This window comes from Crotalus tigris, unplaced genomic scaffold (genome assembly GCF_016545835.1).
Source record: "Crotalus tigris isolate CLP2741 ecotype Arizona unplaced genomic scaffold, ASM1654583v1 scf7180000017937.1871474, whole genome shotgun sequence".
NCBI classification, from domain to species: Eukaryota; Metazoa; Chordata; class Lepidosauria; order Squamata; family Viperidae; genus Crotalus; species Crotalus tigris.
This window is the reverse complement of record NW_024096729.1, coordinates 1,132,011-1,153,697: the sequence shown is the minus strand read 5'-3', so window position 1 is coordinate 1,153,697 and position 21,687 is coordinate 1,132,011. Positions and strand designations below refer to the sequence as shown.

General features: G+C 39.2%; 1 protein-coding gene across 7 annotated transcripts in view; it reads right to left on the bottom strand.

Moving 5' to 3' along the window:
* Nucleotides 1-21,687, bottom strand: part of TNS2 (tensin 2) — a 140,348-nt gene that overhangs the window by 28,493 nt on the left and 90,168 nt on the right. For 6 of the 7 annotated variants that reach the window (XM_039344754.1, XM_039344751.1, XM_039344755.1 and 3 more), the window contains 10 exons: nucleotides 20,905-20,954; nucleotides 15,871-16,042; nucleotides 15,276-15,326; nucleotides 10,698-10,820; nucleotides 9,140-9,204; nucleotides 8,852-8,935; nucleotides 6,952-7,064; nucleotides 5,648-5,708; nucleotides 5,472-5,550; nucleotides 855-984 (listed from right to left, as the gene is read on the bottom strand). In XM_039344754.1, coding sequence (XP_039200688.1) covers nucleotides 855-984; nucleotides 5,472-5,550; nucleotides 5,648-5,708; nucleotides 6,952-7,064; nucleotides 8,852-8,935; nucleotides 9,140-9,204; nucleotides 10,698-10,820; nucleotides 15,276-15,326; nucleotides 15,871-16,042; nucleotides 20,905-20,954 — 928 coding nt within the window. Of the gene's footprint in view, nucleotides 1-854; nucleotides 985-5,471; nucleotides 5,551-5,647; nucleotides 5,709-6,951; nucleotides 7,065-8,256; nucleotides 8,313-8,851; nucleotides 8,936-9,139; nucleotides 9,205-10,697; nucleotides 10,821-15,275; nucleotides 15,327-15,870; nucleotides 16,043-20,904; nucleotides 20,955-21,687 lie in introns of those variants that run through there. The other variant, XM_039344758.1, reaches the window with a different exon arrangement.

The window sequence follows — 21,687 nt, the reverse complement described above, 5'->3', positions numbered from 1 at the left end:
TCTTGTGAGATGGGTGGCTATACAAACATAACAAGGTAGCGTAGCATAGCATACTGAAACGTAGCTTAGCCTAGCCTAACTTAACTTAACCTAACCATCTATCCTATCCTAACATAATGTAACGTAACGTAACATAACAGAGCCTCTACAAGGTTTTCTCAAATGTAATAAACATGGTGCAAAAGAATTGAAAGACTTAAGCTGAAAATCAGGACTTCAAATATGGACAAAGTAATATCAGAACATTTCAACTTCCTAGGACATTTTACTGAAGATCTCTGTGACTATTTGGGAAAAAAAGAGACTTTAGCACCGTGATTGAACAAGAGGTTGCTGAATTCACTACATCAAAAATATTCACCACCAGAAGGCAGCATATGAACAGTTTCACCCTTACTGGGATTCATCAAATGTATGTAGCCAGCTTTCTTTTATGGGGCCCAAACCCTCTAACAGGAATTGAGCTCATGGACCCTTGCACCATTTAGATGACTACCGTTTCAGGCAATCTCAAAAGATCTCAACACAGTACTTTTTCTTACCATGTTATATTTGTTAAATGATAGATTACTTGTAATCTCCTTCACACGTAACCTGCATCATTAACCTGTTTCCCGTTCCCATTCTCTTACCCCCTCCTCATCCTAATTTAAATCCTACCTTACTCTAGTCACTTCGTACAGTTGATGATGTGGACTGCAACTCCAAACAGCTTATGCCTTTCAGTAAAATGTGTCAGTTGGAAAAAGTCATATCAGACTCCTGGTATTTTGCATTTACATCGTGCATGTAATCCTTTTGCCCCATATTAACATGCATGGCTGTTTGCTTCTCTGTTCCAAAATTCTGCTCACCTCTCCAGGCTTCATCCAACTCGTCTTTGCTGAACCAGAGTTGGGTGCTGTGGATAGTACAAGTGTGAAACTGGACCTGAAACACAACATCTCGCTCTCCTCCCTGCAGCTGCTTATGGTAGCATTTTACCTGGAGAGGAAAGGATGACCAAATCAGTAGAGAGCATAGCTTTTCCAGCCATGTGATCCGGCTTTCTTGACTCTGTTCATTGAAGAGTAATAGTTATTTACAGAGAGTGATCATAAACATACATTGCTTAAAAACTCTAAATCATAAAAATTTCTTCTCTATTATTCTACATAGCAAAACTATATACGGTAGCATATATATATAAAATCTTCCGAATACTTATAATAACAAGGCCCTACAGAAATTAAGTTCTTATGCCAGGCTGAATAGAAAAGGCAGTAGAGCAGTGTTTCTCAACCTTGACAATTTTAAGGCATGTGGACTTCAACTCCCAGAATTCCACAGCCAGCAATGCTGGCTGTGGAATTCTGGGAGTTGAAGTCCACATGCCTTAAAATTGTCAAGGTTGAGAAACACTGCAGTAGAGAAAGGTGATTTAACTCAATATTGTATGCAGATGAATATCATTAAATCTCATTTTTAACAGTGATTAAGGCAGCATGGTGAGCATGGCTAATGTGAACTCTCTCCTTTGCATTGGGCAAAGAATGTTGGGAAGATAGGAAGCTACTGTATATTTTGGGTCAAGGTTTTTCTGAAGATCTTGATTTTTTGATTTATTGTTTCAACTCTGACAGGGCTTTTTCATAATTAGTTGAAGTTCACACATTAAGTACACAAGCTACAGGATTTAAGTCTGAATTTAGCTCAGTTGTATGTGAAGATGTATTCTGTAAGGTTAGGGAACAAGATAAATCAACCTAGCTACATGCCTGCCTCTACATGGCCCCTTAAGCCATATTTCAGCCTTGGTGGATATCTGTTGGAGGAGGACAACCAAGGCTCTGAAAAAAATTAATTGAACAACTTTGAAGGCTTCCAGAACACAACTCGTGCAACACAAATGAGAGAGCTCATCTTCCCTGCTCTGTTGCTCTTACCTTGCTAGCAGAAATCTGCATATTGCCACTACAATAAAAATTGTAAATTTTTTATGAAGTTTTGCAATTAAAATAAAAGGAGGCCAATCAATGGAGGTAGTGATCAGGGTTTTTTTGGTTTTGTTTTGTTTTTTTTTTGTTTTACAGAGTAATCCTGGGAATGGAATCAGATATTGCTTTCAGATTAGGCAATATAACTTTTCACTTGAAGAAAAGATGGTCAGAGGTTACTGTTGGCAATTTCAACCACTTTATCGTAGGGTGTTGGATCAGCCCAGCATGTATTGGGAGAGTTTTCAGACTGTGTGCATGTCCTTCCCCTCTGCTCCCTGAGCTATTCTGTTTAGAAAAGCTGTTCCTCTTTTTCAAACTCAACTCTCTGTTGCACCTCTCAACTCCTGGCGCCTTGTTACCCCGTTACCTGGCAGGTTCCAACGTGTGCCAGCTTTAGACTTGGGCCTTTGAAGCCCACCACCTCCCTGGTCTCAGGTATGAATTTCATGATGAACTTGGGCAGGTATTGGACTCAAAGCGAGGTCACGATTCACAGGTTTAGTGCCCTTTCTAAATTCCCTGCCTGCACGTTTGGTGATCGGTGGGCTTGTGCACGTGATGAGTTTTAATAGATGGCTAAATCTAAGAGTCTGCCCATCAATCAAAATCATCTCTGAATCATAGCAGTGCTCTGATTGGCTGACAGTTTCATGCCAGCGTGTGATATTCGGAAATAGGGGGGGGGGCTCAGTAAAGCCAGGGGCTTAGCCCTGGGTTTGTTTAATACATTCTGCACAGCTGAACCAGTCAGTTAGCGGCAAACTAGAACAGACCCCAAGGAAGCAAATGTTGGGGACTGCCAACCTAAAAGTGGGTGGTAAGCAATTTCTGAACTCTGGGGAAAAGCCCCAGAGGCAGAAAGAGGACTGTATTCATGCCACAAGTTGTGCTCTCTGTCTTCCAAAAGAACTTAATGTTTCTGGCAAAATAAATAGCTACACAGAATAAATTTTAAAAATTCCAGATATACCCAGTGAGTTGACTTAAAAAATAAGCACAAGCTGGAATCTTTAGCGATGAACATGTTTTAAATTTTTGAAAGAAGGGTACACAACTCTGACTCTCCAGATCAACTTTTGAAGTAATTTGAAGTGCACATTCTTGCCTAAGTATGCAAGAAATGCATAGCAAGTTCAAACTGAGATCCATCTAACATAGGTAGTCTTTTAAAATAGGAATTTCAGTGCCCAGCAGGCAATATCTGGCATACTGAAAATTGGCTACTGATTGGCTTCTGTGAACTATTGGATTAAACACACATATTTATCAAGAATCACTATATTTTATTTTATTTTTATCTAAAGTGTGCAGAAGAGAGGAACAAAGATGATAACGGGTTGGTGGCTAAATCATATGACAAATGGTTGAGGGAGTTAGGAATGTCTAGTCCAGGGGTAGGCAACCTTGGCTCTTTTATGACTCGTGGACTTCAACCCCCAGAATTTTTGAGCCAGCATGGCTGGCTCAGGAATTCTGGGAGTTGAAGTCCACGAGTTATAAAAGAGCCAAGGTTGCCTACCCTTGGTCTAGTAGTCTATCAGAGAGAAGGGGGGGAGGGGAGACATGATAACTGCCTTCCACTAGTTGAGGAGCTATTACAAAGAAGAGGAGATTGACTCTAAGGCATCAGAGGGCAGGATAAGAAGTAATGGGGGCAAACTTGTTAAAAAGAGAGCAAACCTAAAAGTAAGAAGAAATTTCCTGACAATGAGAACAATTAATCTATGGAGTAACTTGCCTCCCAAAGTTGTGGGTGCTCCATTACTCCTCTAGTTTTTTTTTTCAAAAAACAGACTGGATAATCATTTGACCAGGATAGTATAAGGTCTCAAGATAGGAGCAGGGGGTTGGCCTAGAATAGGGGTAGGCAACCTTGGCTCTTTTATGACTCGTGGACCTCAACTCCCAGAATTCCTTTCCAGCCCTAGAATTCTATGTTCTATTCATTCCCAGAATGATAAATACAAGGCTAATATAGAAGCCCCATTTCCATTATTTTCCTTTGCTTGTGATTAAGGTGTTTGATGTTGCTATTAGTAGGCTTGCTGGATTCATAAAATAACAACAACAACAACATTACTATGCTATACCTTGTTTTTAAAATAGATCAATATAAAAATCACACAATTTATAAAACGAAGAGGCCATATCTGACACCTAATGCAGAATCTCTTCTGCCTGCAGCAAGCCCATTCACTTGGTAGTATACAGTATATTACAACACAGAGCATCATACTATATGCCATTCTAACATATAAGTTGGCAGGGCCATATATTGCGCATGGATATCATACCATACATAGTCTGATTTTGCACTGTTCTAGGAAAGAGAGAATCAGAATCAGAATAGAGGTGGAAGGGACCTTGGTGGTCTTCTAGTCCAACCCCCTTCTCAAGCAAGAGACCCTATACCATTTCAGATGAATGGCTGTCCAGTCTCTTCTTAAAAACCTTGAGTGATGAAGCACCCACAACATTGGAAGGAAAGCTGTTCCATTAATTAATTGTCCTCACTGTTAAGAAGTTTCTCCTTAATTCCAGGTTGCTTCTCTCCTTGATTAGTTTGCATCCATTGTTTCTTGTCTTGCCTTCTAATGCTTTGGAAAATAAATTGACCCCCTCATCTTTGTGGCAGCCTCTCAAATACTGTAATACTGCTATCATAGTGGTGGCGAACCTATGGCACGGGTGCCAGAGGCGGCACTCAGAGCCTTCTCTGTGGTCATGCGCGCCGTCGTCCCAGTCCTAGGCCTTCAGCTGGGTTTTATAAAACCTTTTTGCTTTAGGCCTCCGCCGCCGTGTACAAAAAAAAAAGGTTCAACCAATCACTCAATTTCAACTTCTCACGGAAAAAAAAGATCTTGCAAAGTTGGAATTGATTGATTGAACTTTTTAGTCCCACCCAGTCTGCCATTACCACCGCAACAACGCCCACCTAATGGGCCACACCCACCCGGCACCTGACGATGCATAAGTGGGTTTTGGATTGCAGTTTGGGCACTCGGTCTCTAAAAGGTTCGCCATAACTGTGCTATCATGTCTCTCCGGCTCCTTCTTTTCTCTAGACTTGCCATTCCCAAATCCTGCAACCATTCTTCATATGTTTCAGTCTCCAGGCCTTTAATCATCTTAGTTGCTCTTCTTTGCACTTTTTCCAAAGTCTCAACATCTTTTTTGTAATGTGGTGACCAAAACTAGATGCAATATTCCAGATGTGGCTTTACTAAGGCTTTATAAAACAATACTAATACTTTGCGTGATCTGGATTCTATGCCTCTGTTTATACAACCAAGGATCGTATTAGCTTTTTTGGCTACTGCCGCACACTGCTGGCTCATATTTAAGTGATCATCCATTAGGACTCCAAGGTCCCTCTCACAGTCACTGTTTCTGAGTGAGAGGAAAGGAGGAAGGAAGGAAGCCTGGTGGCAACGTCACATCCTTCTAAAATCTAGTTCTGCCCTTCAATCCTGACCTGCTGGCAACACTCACCATGACATCTCCCTTCAAGAGCAAGGCTGGCTCTAAGATGATACAGATCTTCTGAGTTCCACTGGCCCCATGGAGGCTACTGCATGAACAGAGGAAATCATCAGGATTGTTGGAATTGAAGTTAAAAGGAGACTTTTAACTTCAGAGGCATCTTAGGTTTTTGATCTCATACTTACTAGATCCCAGAGGTATAGACCAACTGCATGGACTGGTAGATCTTTAGGAAAGGTTGATAACCTAGAAGAGAGAAGATGGGCCAGATGGATCAAAAGGGAAGAACCCACCTCCAGAAAATTGAAGAATTGCTGCAAATGGAAAATTTCTATCATAGAAATGGAGGAGCAGTAAAGGACATACATTCATAAGTCATATATTGGATAAAGAAAGACAGACACGTGTCTCCATTCCAAACAGAATTATGATTCTTGGCATCTGTATCTGTATTACGTCCCAATGATTTTTAAGAATTAAGTTTGAGTCCTTTTGTATAAGAAGGAGGGAGGGGGAAACATGGTCAGGCTTTCGAGATTCTGTTATTACCATATAAACTGAATCAGTAAATTTAAGTTCTAGCATCTCTTGGGGTGTCTGTTTCCTACATTTAAGGGCTGAAAAGCATTGGATTTAAAAGGAGGTAGAAATATGCACACCCCATTTTTTCCTATCCTAAAATCCAGCACTTGGATCAGCAGCACAAAAGTTCAAAGGGAGGATCCCAGAAAGTTGCACTGCAAAGCACTGCTGCTTTATAGCCACACGTACCAATAGCTGCTCAGAAAGTAACACATCTTTATCAACTTTACCAGCCTCACTAGAGTAAACAGCTCAGTAAAAACACTGCTGTTGGGTACAGGAAATTAAAAAGTGATATACTTTCCTCCTGTCTCAGGGACAAGAGCAAAACACTTCAATGAGGGTGTGGAAATTGCTCTAAGTCAAGGATCTATGACAGGGGTAGGCAACCTTGGCTCTTTTATGACTCGTGGACTTCAACTCCCAGAATTCCTGAGCCAGCATGGCTCAGCTTGGAAACCTCTCCCTTTTCCCTCAGCATGGCTGGCTCAGGAATTCTGGGAGTTGAAGTCCACGAGTTATAAAAGAGCCCAGGTTGCCTACCCCTGATCTATGATAAAAGTTATATCATTACAAAATAGTTTATTTTTTCTGTTTCAACCCTAGCTCTCTCTTCTCTTAAGTTTATTTATGAGGCAGGTTGCATAAATTCATTTTTCATTTAAGGGGTGTTGGTATTACAAAGGATGAGAATCCCTGCCATATGGGTGGTAAGCCATCCAAATGTTTGTTTGCTCTAGAAGAAAGATGGGCAATCTCTAAATTTGATATATAAATATAAATAAAATATAAATTTGTGCCATGTTTTTGCAGTTTGGAATCATAAGCATGCATGACATAAAGTCTGAAAGGAGTCGGGTAAGAGGAGTATTTTATGGATACTGTTTTCCAGCCCTGTGACACTTACCTCCTCCACTTTCAAAAGTAGGAATAGCTGGGAGCAGAACATGATGCAGAAAAAGTGTATTGCTGTTCATCTTGATGGTGCCTGAGAGAAGCCCACTGAAATAATGAATATACCTACCACGGAGAAATGAAAGAGAAATCCATGCGGTCATGTAAAAATAAGTGAGTTGTGTAAGAATAAGTGGGTTTATAGGAAGCTAACTATCTTGACATCTTCTCTCAGCCTGGTGCTCCCAAAAGCCATTTTCCTTAAATGCCACCCACATAGGCAAATGCCCAATTACAAAGTTTTAATCCCTTTGCACTTACTGCTTTTAGCCTATAATTAAATATACCTGACCTTTAAATTGGAACTTTATTTAGTAGCATGAAACATTTCAGTATGTATTTACTATATTATTAGAAAAAACAAAAACCTTAACATGTATGAGGCAACATCTCTCTAATACCGGAATCTAATAACAGACATTAAAATACTGGCTGTCAGGTAAGAACTGGAGGGTAAAATGAGTTGCATAAAAGCTAATGGGATCTGTGAGGGGAAGGGGTGTATGTAAGATGACTTAAACCTTTATGAGGATTGTAGTGTTGTGATACAAGTTGTTCCACCCTTTTTTTTATGGGAATTACAACATTGCCTACACGTACAAAAGAGCAGTTTGTGGCATGACACTGCACACAACTTTCATCAATCTGATTAAAGAAGAGTTCCTGTGGGTGCTGATGATAGAAGCCATGAAAATGACTCTCATAATATCATTTGTATTCAAAACTTCAGCCAGGCTGGCTAGGAAATTTGAAAATTCTATATATCTGAAAGGGACCTTTCTATTTTTTAACAAGAAAATTCATTTCTTTGTTCCTCCCAAATGTGGATTGTTTCAAAGATAATTTTACTTTCTGCTGTCCTAGATAATGAAATAGTTTCCAAAGAGGAGAAAAATGAATATGTGACAGAAGCGTCTCTTTGACTTCCATTGCTCCACTGCTTGTATTATTGCACTGTAAATGCAGAAATCCCTGTAGTTTCTTGACTGAAGCATGTCAACTATGGGCAGCCAGCGCATTGAGGAATTAAACAAAACAGGTAGCCCTCAAGTTACGAATGGTTGCCTTGGTGACCATTCGAAGTTACAACCTTGGGGCTATTTGTGGCCCAGATTCAAAGTTCTGAGAATTGCCCCCCCACCTTCATGGAGACATGAGTGAATTTCAGCTGTTTGACAACTGCATTTACAAGAGTTTGCAACATCCCATGGTCAGGTGAACACATTTTACAACAGTTTTGCCAAAAAGCAGCACTTACTTCTGGTTTTCGGCAAAAATGTGCCCGTAGCAAACCACCGGTTCGCTCAATGATCACTGCAAAAAAGGTCATAAAATTGGGTGGTGACTGACTCATTTTATGACTGTCATGGCTTACAACTATGATGGGCAGGCTCCATTACGGTCATAACTCGAGAACTATCTGCATTTTTAAAAAAACTGTTACACAAACACTGTAATTATATTTTGGTATATCCATTATTTTTCTGCCAGAAGACTTCTGAGCATGGAAAAAGGGAAGCACTGGATTGTTTTTGTATAGTCTGTACTAGGATTATGAGTCTGGGGTACAAACACCTGGAGGACCACTAGAGGCCAACAAAGAGATAGAGAAAATCGTCTTTACTGCCTTCTAAAAGTTTTCTAGTCCTCTGTATCCAGAGTCTGAACTTCTATGCTACCCATAAGAGCTGGCCATGTAACACATACCCTCCAATTTTTTCCCCAAGCATTTCTCCCAGCACCCTCTATCAAAGCTTTAAAAGCTTCCTTCTTCAGAACTTCTGCATCTGACAGACATTCTGGGCGGTGGGGGCGAGCTGCTAACAGTATAAGATAGAGGGTGCAAGACTCACCTCTTCTGCGATGGCTGGAGGGAGGCAGCTACTTTGTCTTCACAGAACTTGCGCATGGTTAGCGTGCTGAGGGCCTGGTCTGCACTGAGGAGAGAAGACAAGGAAGGGGCATAGAGTAGCGTTTATACATTGACAGATTATACAACAGAGATGTTACACATACATTCGGCCCACCAAAAAGGTAGCTTTAGAAGAAAGCTGGAAAATGAGACTGAGGAAGGAAAGGAGAAGAAAAAAGTAGCTGTCGGTGCTAGAGTAGCCCATCTCTCGTTCTCCCTTGATCAATACCTTGCAGAGATTTTGCTGTAGTACATGTAAGAGGCTACGATCACACCCGTCTTGCCCTTGTTGCCCTGGCACAAAGAGAGAACATGTTAAACATGTTAAACTGGCACTGGAATGACGCACTGTGACTATAAATTTGGGAGTGCAAACAGTTTTAGCAACTATAACCGCCACCTTGGAGTGGTGATGGAAAAAGCACAAAAACAGGAACGTGAAAGAAGCTACAGCATTTTTGCCTACACTCACTTTATTTGTTTATTGGATCCGGTTTGTATAAATATAGTTCATTCAATTTGTATGTCTCCATAATGTCACTACCCTGTCAGTTGGAAGCCATTCTGCACCACCTCTACTCATGAGGGAGAACCATTCAGTATCTGGTCTTCTCCTTCTTTGTAAAGCTGGTGAAGACTTAATTTTCCATGGAAGAAGTTCCAGGTTGTCCAAAAAAGCCTCCAAGGAAAGTTTTTTTTAATTGAAAAGTTTTATAAAAGTTACAATATACACCCCAAAACCCACCCACCCTAAATCCCCCCTCTCCTTCCCCCACTTCCCAGAGCTGAGTTCAGGGTAACAAATATAATAATCATACTCTAACTAACATTAACCAACTATGTAAATAACCAAGTCCATAATGCGCTTTAACTCCCCTTTAACATAAAAATAAACAAATTAAAAATAAACATAATAATATAAACAAGTTAATATCCTAATTCTTGAACAATACAATATCCAAATTGTTAGACAATACTAATACTAAAAATAATAATAAAACTAATAAAAATTCCACTATAATAAACTATTAATAATAATAATACTCTAAAATTTACTCATAAAGTAAATGGAACTTTTTAGTCCCAAGGAAAGTTTTTTAACAGTTGCAATTGAAAGTAAAACAGAGATGGAAAAAATCCATTTATTATACTTAACAAAATGAGAATGGACCCAGAGAATGGTTACTCAGCCTGATCACTTAACAGACAAAAGCTATTGGTTATAATTAGAGGGGGAAAGCCAATTTTGTATATTATTCCCTTCTTCTCTAGCCAGTCTGGGAATGTAAAATCTTTCTTCACTTACCAATAGCTTAAAAAATGAAAACAAGTTCAATGTCTTTAAGGAAATCACTAGAAAGAGGTGGGGAATGCTGATTAAGATTCCAGCTCTCATAAAATAGAGGAAAGTTTGTATGATGCCACTTCATTACAGTAAGGATTTTGGCAGGCATATAGGCTTTCAATGTTTGACTAATGAATTGGATAAGCTGATGTCCTGCTTTCTATAAAAAGAATAAAGCAAAGGTATACATTCAATGGAGGTTTTCTCATCAGGCTAAGTCTCTGCAGTTGTCTTACCTTTCTCAGAGGACCTTCTATTTAGGCTGCTGACTTTGAGGACATACAAAAACCACTCGGCTAATGATCCCAGAAAGCCAGTACCTCATTCCTTTTTTTTCCTGACAGCAAGAAGTATCCACTGTCTTATTCCCCTTGGATCATTATATTTCTCCCTTATATAAATATCCATAACAGCCAGAAAGTTGGGAAGATTTTTCTCTGACCTTGCAGTGAAGGACAGCCACGTGCTGAGGGTCTGAATTTAGCCAGGTCTCCATAGCTTTGCAGATGGAACAAATTTTGTCCAGAGGTGGAGCATGCAGATCTGGCCAGCCAAAATCTTGCACCTGGACCATCAAGGAGAAAGAAGTATTGGATTTAAGAACATGCTTACGTATATTGAGAGAGGAGACAAGCTTTGGAAGCTAGTGAGTACAATGTCTTGCCTTAAGGACGGAACTCCTGTAAAGAAGCAAAGGGCCTTTCCTCACTGGGTTGAAGGGTTCTCCATCCCACCTTACTCTAAGTGAGGAGGAAAACATAGTGACAGGAAATCAGTTGGTCCCATTGATGACTTTTATCCCATCTTTATTGCCTTTGTTGCTGTCACTATAGTCACTGATAATGTGATTCTAATTATTGTTGGGGGAAAATGGGTTAGAAAGCCTTACAGGTTTTGTGTGCTTTTATGCACCTTGAAAGTGTCCCTGGATAGAGTTGGCAGTTACCATCTTTATAGCTATAAAACGCAATGAGCACTATTAGCGCTATTTGTATAAAGAACAACAAGAAAATAATAATAATAACAATATGAGCTCTTTGACTATTCAACTGCTAGTTTTTAAAGGTTTAACACTTTTAATGACTCTCCCAAGTCTTACAGCCAAGTAACTTGGCTTGCTTTCAACTAAGGAGCTACACATCTGATTTTAGGTTCAGTCTTAGGTTCAATTATTATGATTTCTGTACTGCCTTTCTATCTCCTTGAATTGCACACTTTATATCATATGATATAAAACAGTAAAGAACAATACACAATACATAAAGAAAAATAATACACAAGAATAAAATAAATGAAACTGGGAATATATATATATATATATATATATATATATATATATATATATATATATATATATATACATACACACACACACATACACACGTAGGTCTTTGGTTATTCGGGTTTTCTCCCGCGTCAAATTGGAAGTGTCTCGGTGACGTTTCGACGAAGTCTCATTCATCATCTTCAGGCTGGTGTTTTCGGCTTCGTGCTTCTAGGAGCAAAAGCCAAAAACACCAGCCTGAAGATGACGAATGAGACTTCGTCGAAACGTCACCAAGACACTTCCAATTTGACGCGGGAGAAAACCCAAATAACCAAAGACCTATATACAAACACCCGCGAAAACCTCAGAAAACAAACAAATATATATATATATATATATATATATATATATGTATGTATGTATGTATGTATGTATGTATGTATGTATGTATGGTGAGAATAAAATATGATCACCAGGAAAAGTTAAAACATTAAAAGTTTTAATCTAAAACAGAAGTTTTAAATAAAAACATTAAAAGTTTTAAAAATTAGCAACCTAGCTTTCGTTGGCTCCTGCCAACTTCATCAGGGCGTACACAAATCAATGGGAGTAAACATTTATACGTAAGTTGATGCCTGCGCTCGACTCCTGGACTGTGTAGTCGGTCCAGGTCGGCCAATCATAGCATTCCCTGTAATTGCTGCATGATTGAATGACTCATCTACTTGTATCACGCGTCCCTCATCAGAGTTTAAGCAAGCCTCCGACTCTCCACTCATCCATATCCGTGGTTTAGGAGGATCCTCAAACTTATTCCAACTCGAGATGTCATCCCCACCACTAAGTCGTCTCCCCCTTCTCCCTTCCTTTGAACTCTGAGTTTATGGCCCTCCCCTTCTCCACCATTCTAACATCTACCCTTAACATCATGATGTTTTTTACAACGAAGCCTCAATCTGGGTAATGTGCTTTCACTGCATTGTTCTCCCCCACGCACCATTTTCCCAGTATTCCCAGCCTCTTAGGTTCCGTAACAGTTGTTCTCCCCTTTTTTTGAACAGCTGCCAACACATTGCGGGGGTTGGAATGTAAATCATGTTGGCCAATCAAGATCCCCAAAGGTGGTTGCTTGCAAACTCCAGTGGGTCGGCTCTCCTCGCTTCTCCCCAAAGAGGGGTGTGATGTAAAATGCGAAGCGGATCCTGGTGAAATGCACATGCTGCCATTCACCCCGGCTAGTAATGCTGCCCTCCGAGATCGTGTGATTATTCCTTCAGCCGGGGGTTTACGGTAGCCTTCTCCTCGTATGTCTGTAGGGGGTGTGGTCAAACTGTCAATCCGAGCTCTTGTTATACTCCACGGAGGTGAGTGCATCTCCGATCGACCGACATGCGGGTTGGTCATCCTGGGAATTTCTGAGGAGGCGGAGAAGATGCCTAATGTGTCGGGAATTAAATCCCTAGCCTCGGCAGGTGTTTCTTGGCATAGTGATCGCATTTCTATTGCGGTGCTCCGGGGGGTCTCAAGCCGTCAGCTATCATTTGACTGGATATTAGTCCTTTCCGGCAGTAGAGTGAAGTTATCTTTACTGGGCTGCCGGTAATGGAGTGAATGGGTACGGGCTTCCCACGCTCTTAATGTTAGGTGTGCATGGCGCAAGGTGCGTGGGGTAGAACCATGCAGTGAAAGCACATTACCCAGATTGAGGCTTCGTTGTAAAAAACATCATGATGTTAAGGGTAAAGGCAATTACAGGGAATGCTATGATTGGCCGACCTGGACCTACTACACGGTCCAGGAGTCGAGTGCAGGCGTCAACTTACGTATAAATGTTTACTCCCATTGATTTGTGTACGCCCTGATGAAGTTGGCAGGAGCCAACGAAAGCTAGGTTGCTAATTTTTAAAACTTTTAATGTTTTTATTTAAAACTTCTGTTTTAGATTAAAACTTTTAATGTTTTAACTTTTCCTGGTGATCATATTTTATTGTCACCATGTATACACCCAGGAATCATGCTTCTGTTTTTAATATCCTTTTTAATATATATATATATATATATATATATATATAGTTAATAACACTAAAAATATGAACCCTGGGAATATTCATATCCAAAATAAAATGAACACCAAGGTATTGATTAAAACTATAAAAGTTTAATTTAAAAACGCCAAGCTTTCACCGTCATCTGCCGGCATCATCAGGGCTGGACCGCCAGGGTGTGAGAGAGTCATTTTATAGGTAGGTCGGAGTCTGCACTCGGCTCCTCGATCTCGTCACCGGACCCAATTGGTTAAGGACAGAAAGAAACGAACCACCAGAGCACAATTTAACCAATTGGGTCCGGTGACGAGATCGAGGAGCCGAGTGCAGACTCCGACCTACCTATAAAATGACTCTCTCACACCCTGGCGGTCCAGCCCTGATGATGCCGGCAGATGACGGCGAAAGCTTGGCGTTTTTAAATTGAACTTTTATAGTTTTAATCAATACCTTGGTGTTCATTTTATTTTGGATATATATATATATATACATATATATATATATATATATATATATATATATATATATATATATATATATATATATATTTGGTTGTTCGGGTTTTCTCCCGCATAAAATTGGAAGTGTCTTGGCGACGTTTCGACGAAGTCCCATTCGTCATCTTCAGGCTGGTGTTTTCAGCTTCGTGCTCCTCGAAGCACGAAGCTGAAAACACTAGCCTGAAGATGACGAATGGAACTTCGTCGAAACGTCGCCAAGACACTTCCAATTTTACGCGGGAGAAAACCCGAACAATCAAAGACCTACATACAAACACCCGCGAAAACCTCAGAAAACATTATATATATATATATATATATATATATATATATATATATATATATATATACACACACATACACACACACACACACACATACATACACATTAGCTGTACCCAGCCACACATTAGCTGTACCCAGCCACACATTAGCTGTACCCAGCCACGCATTGCTGTGGCTCAGTCTGGTTAAATGGAACACATTTGTAATATGTTTAATTTCACAATGCTTGTGGGTATACAATATTTTTTGTTGTTCCATTGTCTGTGCAGATATAGAGATTGTCTGGTTTGCCGGCACTGTTTTTCAAAAAAAGCATGTTTTTACCTGTCACGGTGTGACATCTATAGGTGTGATATCTAGTAAGTATATAAAAACACGCGCATATTCGAATGCAACGTTGTGTCAAAATTTCAAAGCAATCGGTGAAGAACTTTCGGAGATTTAAGATTTTGAACAAACGAACATTTACATTTTTATTTATATAGATATATATTTTAAAAATCAGAAAATAACTCATATTGTGTCTAAATATACCAACAAAGATGGTATACTGAGCACAATAGGCCCTCCCAAACAGTTCAGCTTTAACTGCTTTCAGTGAAATTACAGGCATGGAAAATTAAAATTCTCTTTAAAAATGTTGCATGATACAATTTAGTATCATATGTAAATATTTACTATGCATTATATCTTTCCTTCCAGGATTAATGCCTGTTTTTCTCTTTTTCTTTTGATCAGCTGAGAATGAGAATGAACGAGTCAAGCTAAACTAACAATTAATTACTGTACTTTAATCACTGAAGGCAAAGCCATTTTATGAATTTCTGCCACGTGCAAGTTCAATAACCCTCTAAACAGTTTCAGTTGAGATGTAGTCCCAATTTAACGTAAGCATCTTTGTCCCAAGCTCTCATCTCTCTCACCTTGGGGTTCAACCGGATAATGTCATGGCGTTTCTCTGACAAGTTGAGGAGCTGTTGACATAAAGAAGCATTTTTAGCAGTTTACTCTACCAACCCAACTTTCAGCTGCTAAACTCCACCATCTTGGTCAGGATGTTTTTTAGCATGGTTATTCTTGTGACTTCACCCCAAAGGTTAACTCACTCTTTGAAAATAAGCTTGACAAAAAAGTTTTATAGCCCTCCATTCCTCTTGAAAGTCAGAATATAGCTCCTCCCCAACCTTGCCCTCCCAACATATAGCCTAGTCATATAAGTGGATTTTATAGAGTTCTTCAAAATGGAGATATCGCCAATGCTTTTTTCAAGATGAGATGCTGATATGAAATCATGAGATCCTGCAGGACAAAGTGACCATCATCCCTCTCTATCTCAGAGGTGAAGCATGCATTTTCCCACATTCACTCAAACCTACATAGAGATGTCAAGTTGGTTCCTTCCTTACAGTAACTCTTCTTTCCACTCAATTATTATTTTTTTGCTTATCATCATCATCATCATCATCATCATCATCATCATCATCATCATCATCCTCATCACTGTCATCCTCTCCTTACCAGATACTTGTCCTCATGCTTGGATTTTAACATTTGCGCCACCTCTCGGAGATTGCTGCGGTAACGTTGTTCCTCCAAAGCAGGAGGAAAAGACACAGAGATGATACGTTCGGTGATGTAGATGAGGTCAAAATCATACTTGCGCTCCATTACGTGGTCCAGACTGAAGCTTCTGAAAGGAAGAAAAGCAGGAAGCATAAGGGAAACAGGATTCCAGGGGTCCACAGAACCACAATGAGCACTGAAGGTTACAAAATAAATTAACAGGCAAAAGAACTAAAACCAACATAGTTTGCCGTTTGGCAAACCTCGTTTTCAGTGGGGTCTCTCAATAACACATCTGAAAGTGAAATATCGCAATTGTGCAGGTACCAGAGGTTATTGGTAGCTCGGGGTTGAACTGTGGGGGTCCTTGGTGCTCTCTCAGCTTAGTTGTTTACTTGCAGATGGTTCATTAACATCATCAGTACTAGAAGGGAATAGGGTTTGCTCTCCATTTACGTATAAATGATTTGCCCTACTTAGTGTTAGTAGGAGTGTTCTTGGTGGTTCCTTGATTAGGCTGTTTTTTTCCTTTTTATTGTTTGAATGTTTGCCTAAGATGATAGTTCCTTGATTGGAGTATTGTTTACTGTTTGATTGCTGTTAATCTTGATGATAATTTCTGCTTATCTGGGTATTGATTGCTGGGAAGTTGGTATTTTTGTCTTTTTGTTTTGTTTTTAGTTTTTTAGTTGTCTTTTTTGAATGGTAGGTAGATGCTGTCTATGTGCCTGTTGGTGGCTGATTTGTCCAATTGTGCAGGTACCTTAAATCAATATTCAACAAAATCCATTTTATAACCAGTTCTGGGAGCAACCAGTGCTTTTCTTCATGTGCTTTTCTTAAATTTATATCCTGCTACTCCATATAATGATAGAATTGGAAAGTCTTCACATGTAATCTTCTGCTCTCTGTAGAAACCACAGCATCTATGACAAATAGTCCTGACCAACTTCTGCTTAAAAACTTCCAGTGGGGGAAAAAGCACAGCAACCGATTCTTCAGTTGATAATTTGCATCAATACAAAATACAATAAATTAAAGAAAAGATAGTTATATTGAGAGCTTGGAAAAAAATTCAGAAAAGAGCAACTAAGATGATCAAAGGCCTGGAGACTAAAACATACAAAGAATGGCTGCAGGACTTGGGTCTGGCTAGTCTAAAGAAAAGAAGAAATAGGGGAGACATGATAGCAGTATTCCAGTATTTGAGGGGCTGCCACAAAGAAGAGGGGGTCACGTTATTCACCAAAGCACCAGAGGGCAGGACAAGAAACAATGGTTGGAAACTGATCAAAGAGAGAAGCAACCTGGAATTAAGGAGAAACTTCCTGATAGTGAGACAATTAACCAGTGGAACAGCTTACTCCCAGAAATTGTGGGCCCTCCATCACTGAAGATTTTTAAGAAGAGGCTAGACAGACACTTGTCTGAGATGGTATTATAGGTTCTCCTACTTGAGTAGGGAGGGAGGCTGGACTAGAAGACCTCCAAGGCCCCTTCCAATTCTATTCTATTCTATTCTATTCTATTCTATTCTATTCTATTCTATTCTATTCTATTCTATTCTATTCTATTCTAAGATAAATGTAACAGAAACACGCACACACATACACATGTTTGCATATTTAGATAATTATATATAAAATTGTGACTGTTTATTGTATTGCATTTTACATTTTCTTTTTTTTCTTCTGCTGTATTTCTTCACTCATTTTTAAGCACTTGTTATGTAATTTTCTAATTATGTATATGTTTTGTGGTTTTGTTCTTTTTTGCTGTTTTCTTTTTTTCTAGTCATTATTTTAAAAGCAATAAAAATTATTAAAAACTGATGGCATCTACTAGTGAGTTTCTCCTAATATTTAATCGATTGTTTCCTTGCAATGCTGATTCGTGTACTGTAGGTAAGGTTTTCTGCAGCAACAGAGAACAAATCAGCTCACTTTCTGAAGTCTCCTGTCTCCAGGGAAGCAGCTGAGATACAGTTAAACCTCCCACTGATTGTAAAGGTTAGGCCTTGACTCAGAATAATTTGGTCAGTAAGAAGGCAGATGGAGGAAAATGCTTTCTTAGATCACTAGAACTGTTTAAGAAGATAAAGCTTGCTATCACAGAACAATGAATGATGAATGTATGACTTATATTCATATCTAGTCCTTATTAATGAAAATTATCTTGCTAGGGATGAGTCAAAGGAAAAGAGGCAATTCTGATGAACTTTGTTAAAAATTTCTCTCCGCTACTGATTTATTAATTGCATCAAAAGGAGGCAAGAGTACAAGCATGATAGATAAAACAACTGAAGAAAAAAAACTGTGTTTTTATTATATATGATAACTGCAGTGAGTTGTACACACAGAGATGGAAAGACTTATAAATTCCAACAATGGAAGAATGGATGATGAAGTTAATGGAACTAGCTGAGATGACGAAATAAACTACTTTGATTAAAGAAAAGACTTTGACTAGCTTTGTTTTTATGTGGACACCACTTTTAGACTTTTTGCTAGAAACCTCAGGAAATGCTCCGTTAATTTTGATATTTGACAGTTAGAAATGTTTATGGTTGTGGAAATACTGTGTATTGTTGAATTTGAGATCAAAAAGTTATGTATATTACATTTACAATTATATCGAAGAAAGTTGGAAGTTACTTACCCTTTTTCTATTTCTTTTCATTTTCTTCTATTCTTTTGCAATTCCCTGTCCTCTATTTTAATTTCGTAATTCCTTCTTTGTTTTTTGTTTTTTGGTGTTTTTATTGTTTTTGTAGAAATTTAATTAAGTGCATTTTTTAAAAAAAGGAGACAGCTGTATTTATCTTTTTAGAATGAAGCAAATGGTACCCAAATTCCTTCACTTTTCTCCCTCATTATTAACTTATACAACTTCATGGCATTCTCCATTGTATCCTCCGGTGGCTGGCATCACTGACAACTGATTCAAGAAGTATTGCCACTTTCTTGTCCTTTTCCCCCCTCCCCATAGCCAAATTTAAGATGCAATGCAGTGCCAATCCATTTCCTTCCTAGTTCCAAAATGACTGGAGATACTCATGTCAGTGTATCAAAACAAGAGGAGGAAAAAAAAAAAAAACAACAGCAGAGAGGGAAAACATTAGGGACCTCACGAGACAAAGGAAAAAGAAACATGCATTTTCACAATAAAGAGATTCCTCTCCTTTCCAACAGTATTACTTTCAATCTGGAAATCAAAATACTGTGGCTTAGTATTTGTCTCTTAGTTAACCAGCTCCTTCTCAACCAGATGGGGAAAGAAAATCATGTCTAGAACTTGTAATAATTTAAAAAGGGTTCCTTAAGAGCAATTCTACATGCCAACTATTCTAAGGCATGAAATGGGACAGGACAATAGTGTATAGTATACCTTCCTTTATACCCCCTTATTTTATTTGCAAGAGGGGGAACAGTTCAGTAAGTTTCTGTGGAACCCTGTGGCAGTGATTCTCAAACTTTTCTTCCACATGGACCCTCTTTAAATATCTTTTGTGGCCACGAACCATGGCCATGCCCCCCCCCCCAGACTTAACTCAAGATTTAAATCATAACATTTTCTCAAGCCTTCACAGACACCTTGTGATAACATTGCACCCTCCCCCAGGATCTGCATACCACAGGTTGAGAACGACTGTTCTGTGGGGTTTCCTTTGCAAGCAGTATTTTATTCCTTATGTATATTTTTTTTCTTTTTTGCTACTTTAAAGTCAGGGTTTTTTTTAACTGCTGGTGACAGCCTGGACTGCTCCTTGCATTTTTCTTAGCAAGGTTTCTCACAGGTGGTTTGCTAATGCCTGCTTCCTATGGCTAAGAGAGAGTAACTGACCCAAGGTCATAAAGGATTTATAAATAAAATGTCATGCGGGTGATGAAAAACTGTGATTATTAGTAAGTATCAAAATGTTCCTCAGTTCAGGCGTTCTGTGGTGGATAAGAGTGCCATTTATTATAAAAAATGGTAACCTCAGCAATCAATGTTTCTGCAGTCATAATTCCAAAACTGCCTATTTAAAATCACAGTGACATTTTATTCGGGTCTAGTTTTGGGCAGATTTGGAAAGGGATGAAAAGGATATGAGATGACAGCAAGTCCCTTCATTCTGTGAACACAATAATTCCTCTTTCCTTTTGCTCCTATCAAACATGACCAATCAGAATTAGTTCTTATGCATGTTTTTATGCATGTTTTCTGCACTTTAAAAATAAAAGATAACAGATTCTCTTAGAACTTGATTTCAGATGACTCCATGATAATTTTCACAGCAAAGATACAGAAGCAGTTTTTCACTGCCTCTTCCAGGATTTTTCTTTTAAATTTATTTATATGTATATGTATTTCCCAGTTTGGCTGACAAATATAGATTTCCTGGTGGTGTCTCATCCAGGTAGTAAACCAGGACCAATTCTGTTTAGCTTCTAAGCTCAGACAAGTTTGATTAGGAATGGGCATTTTAAAGAACAGCATTTAGACCAGTGGTTCTCAACCTTTTTACTGCCGCAACCCCCAACCGGTCGTAAGTCGAGGACTACTCAACTGGTGCAGCACCGTTTGGGGAATGGGACTTTTGGCGGGCTCAGCAGGGCAGAGACAGCCTGGACAATTCCTATTGGCTTTTGAAAGCCAATAGACTTAGACTCTATTCAAGAGAGTCTATTCTATTGGCTTTCAAAAGCCAATAGAATAAAAGGGAATAGCACAGCTAAGGAAAAGGGGAAAAAAATGGCAGACTGCGTTGTTTGGTGACCCCCGTGAAATGGTCGTTCGACCCCAAATGGGGTCCCGACCCACAGATTGAGAACCACTGATTTAGACAATGTGTTCTCTAAGATTTCTTCTTTGCAAAAGTTACAAGATGACCTCTGGTTACAAAGATAGCTCGCCATTAAAAAAACTCCCAAAGACTAAAAGCTGTTCCTCCCTCACCATCCCTGCATTTCAAGACCAGTATAATTATTTAGTATCAGACTGTACCTGGGCAATGTGTTCCGTTGCTTTGCAGTGTTGAGGGATTTGGTGGAGCCCTGAAATTTTTTTTTTAAAAAAGGAAAGAAGTCAGCATCTAGCAAATAAGTGTAGAAAAATATTGTATAAGAAGCAAGACAACAGCATAATGAATAAAAATACTGCTGTGTAATGAAAGAGCATTTCATTTAAATTTCATTTCAAAATTAAGTAGGAAAATATTTGTAAAACACCAATTTTTGGACCCATGTTGAATATTTTACATTTCCAACTAGTGTTGGCTTTTCTAGTTAATTTTGAGGGATCAAAAATTTTGTCACTTCATCGATCTTTCCCTTGTATCTGAGGCAGTGCCTAAGTAGTGCATCCCTGTAGTTTTGTGTCTGTGGGCATGCCTATAAGTCAGTACTGATTCCTGGTAGCTCCCTGGAAGAGTCCTTGCAGTTTTCTTGGCAAGGATTTTTTGAAAATTTATTTATTTATTTATGAGACTTATATACCGCTTTAAGTGCAAGCACTCTCTAAGCGGTGTACACCAGTAAGCAATGTATATATACATTTACATTGCCCCCAACAATCTGGGTCCTCGTTTTACCTACCCCGGAAGGATGGAAGGCTGAGTCAACCTTGAGCCGGTGAGATTTCAACCACTGACCTGCTAAACACAAGTCAGCTAAAGTGGCCTGCAGTACTGCACTCTAACTGCTGCGCCACCTCGGCTCATATGGTTTGCCCTTGCCTGCTTCTTCAGGCTGAGAGAGTGTGACTGGCTCAAGGTCACCCAGCTGGTTT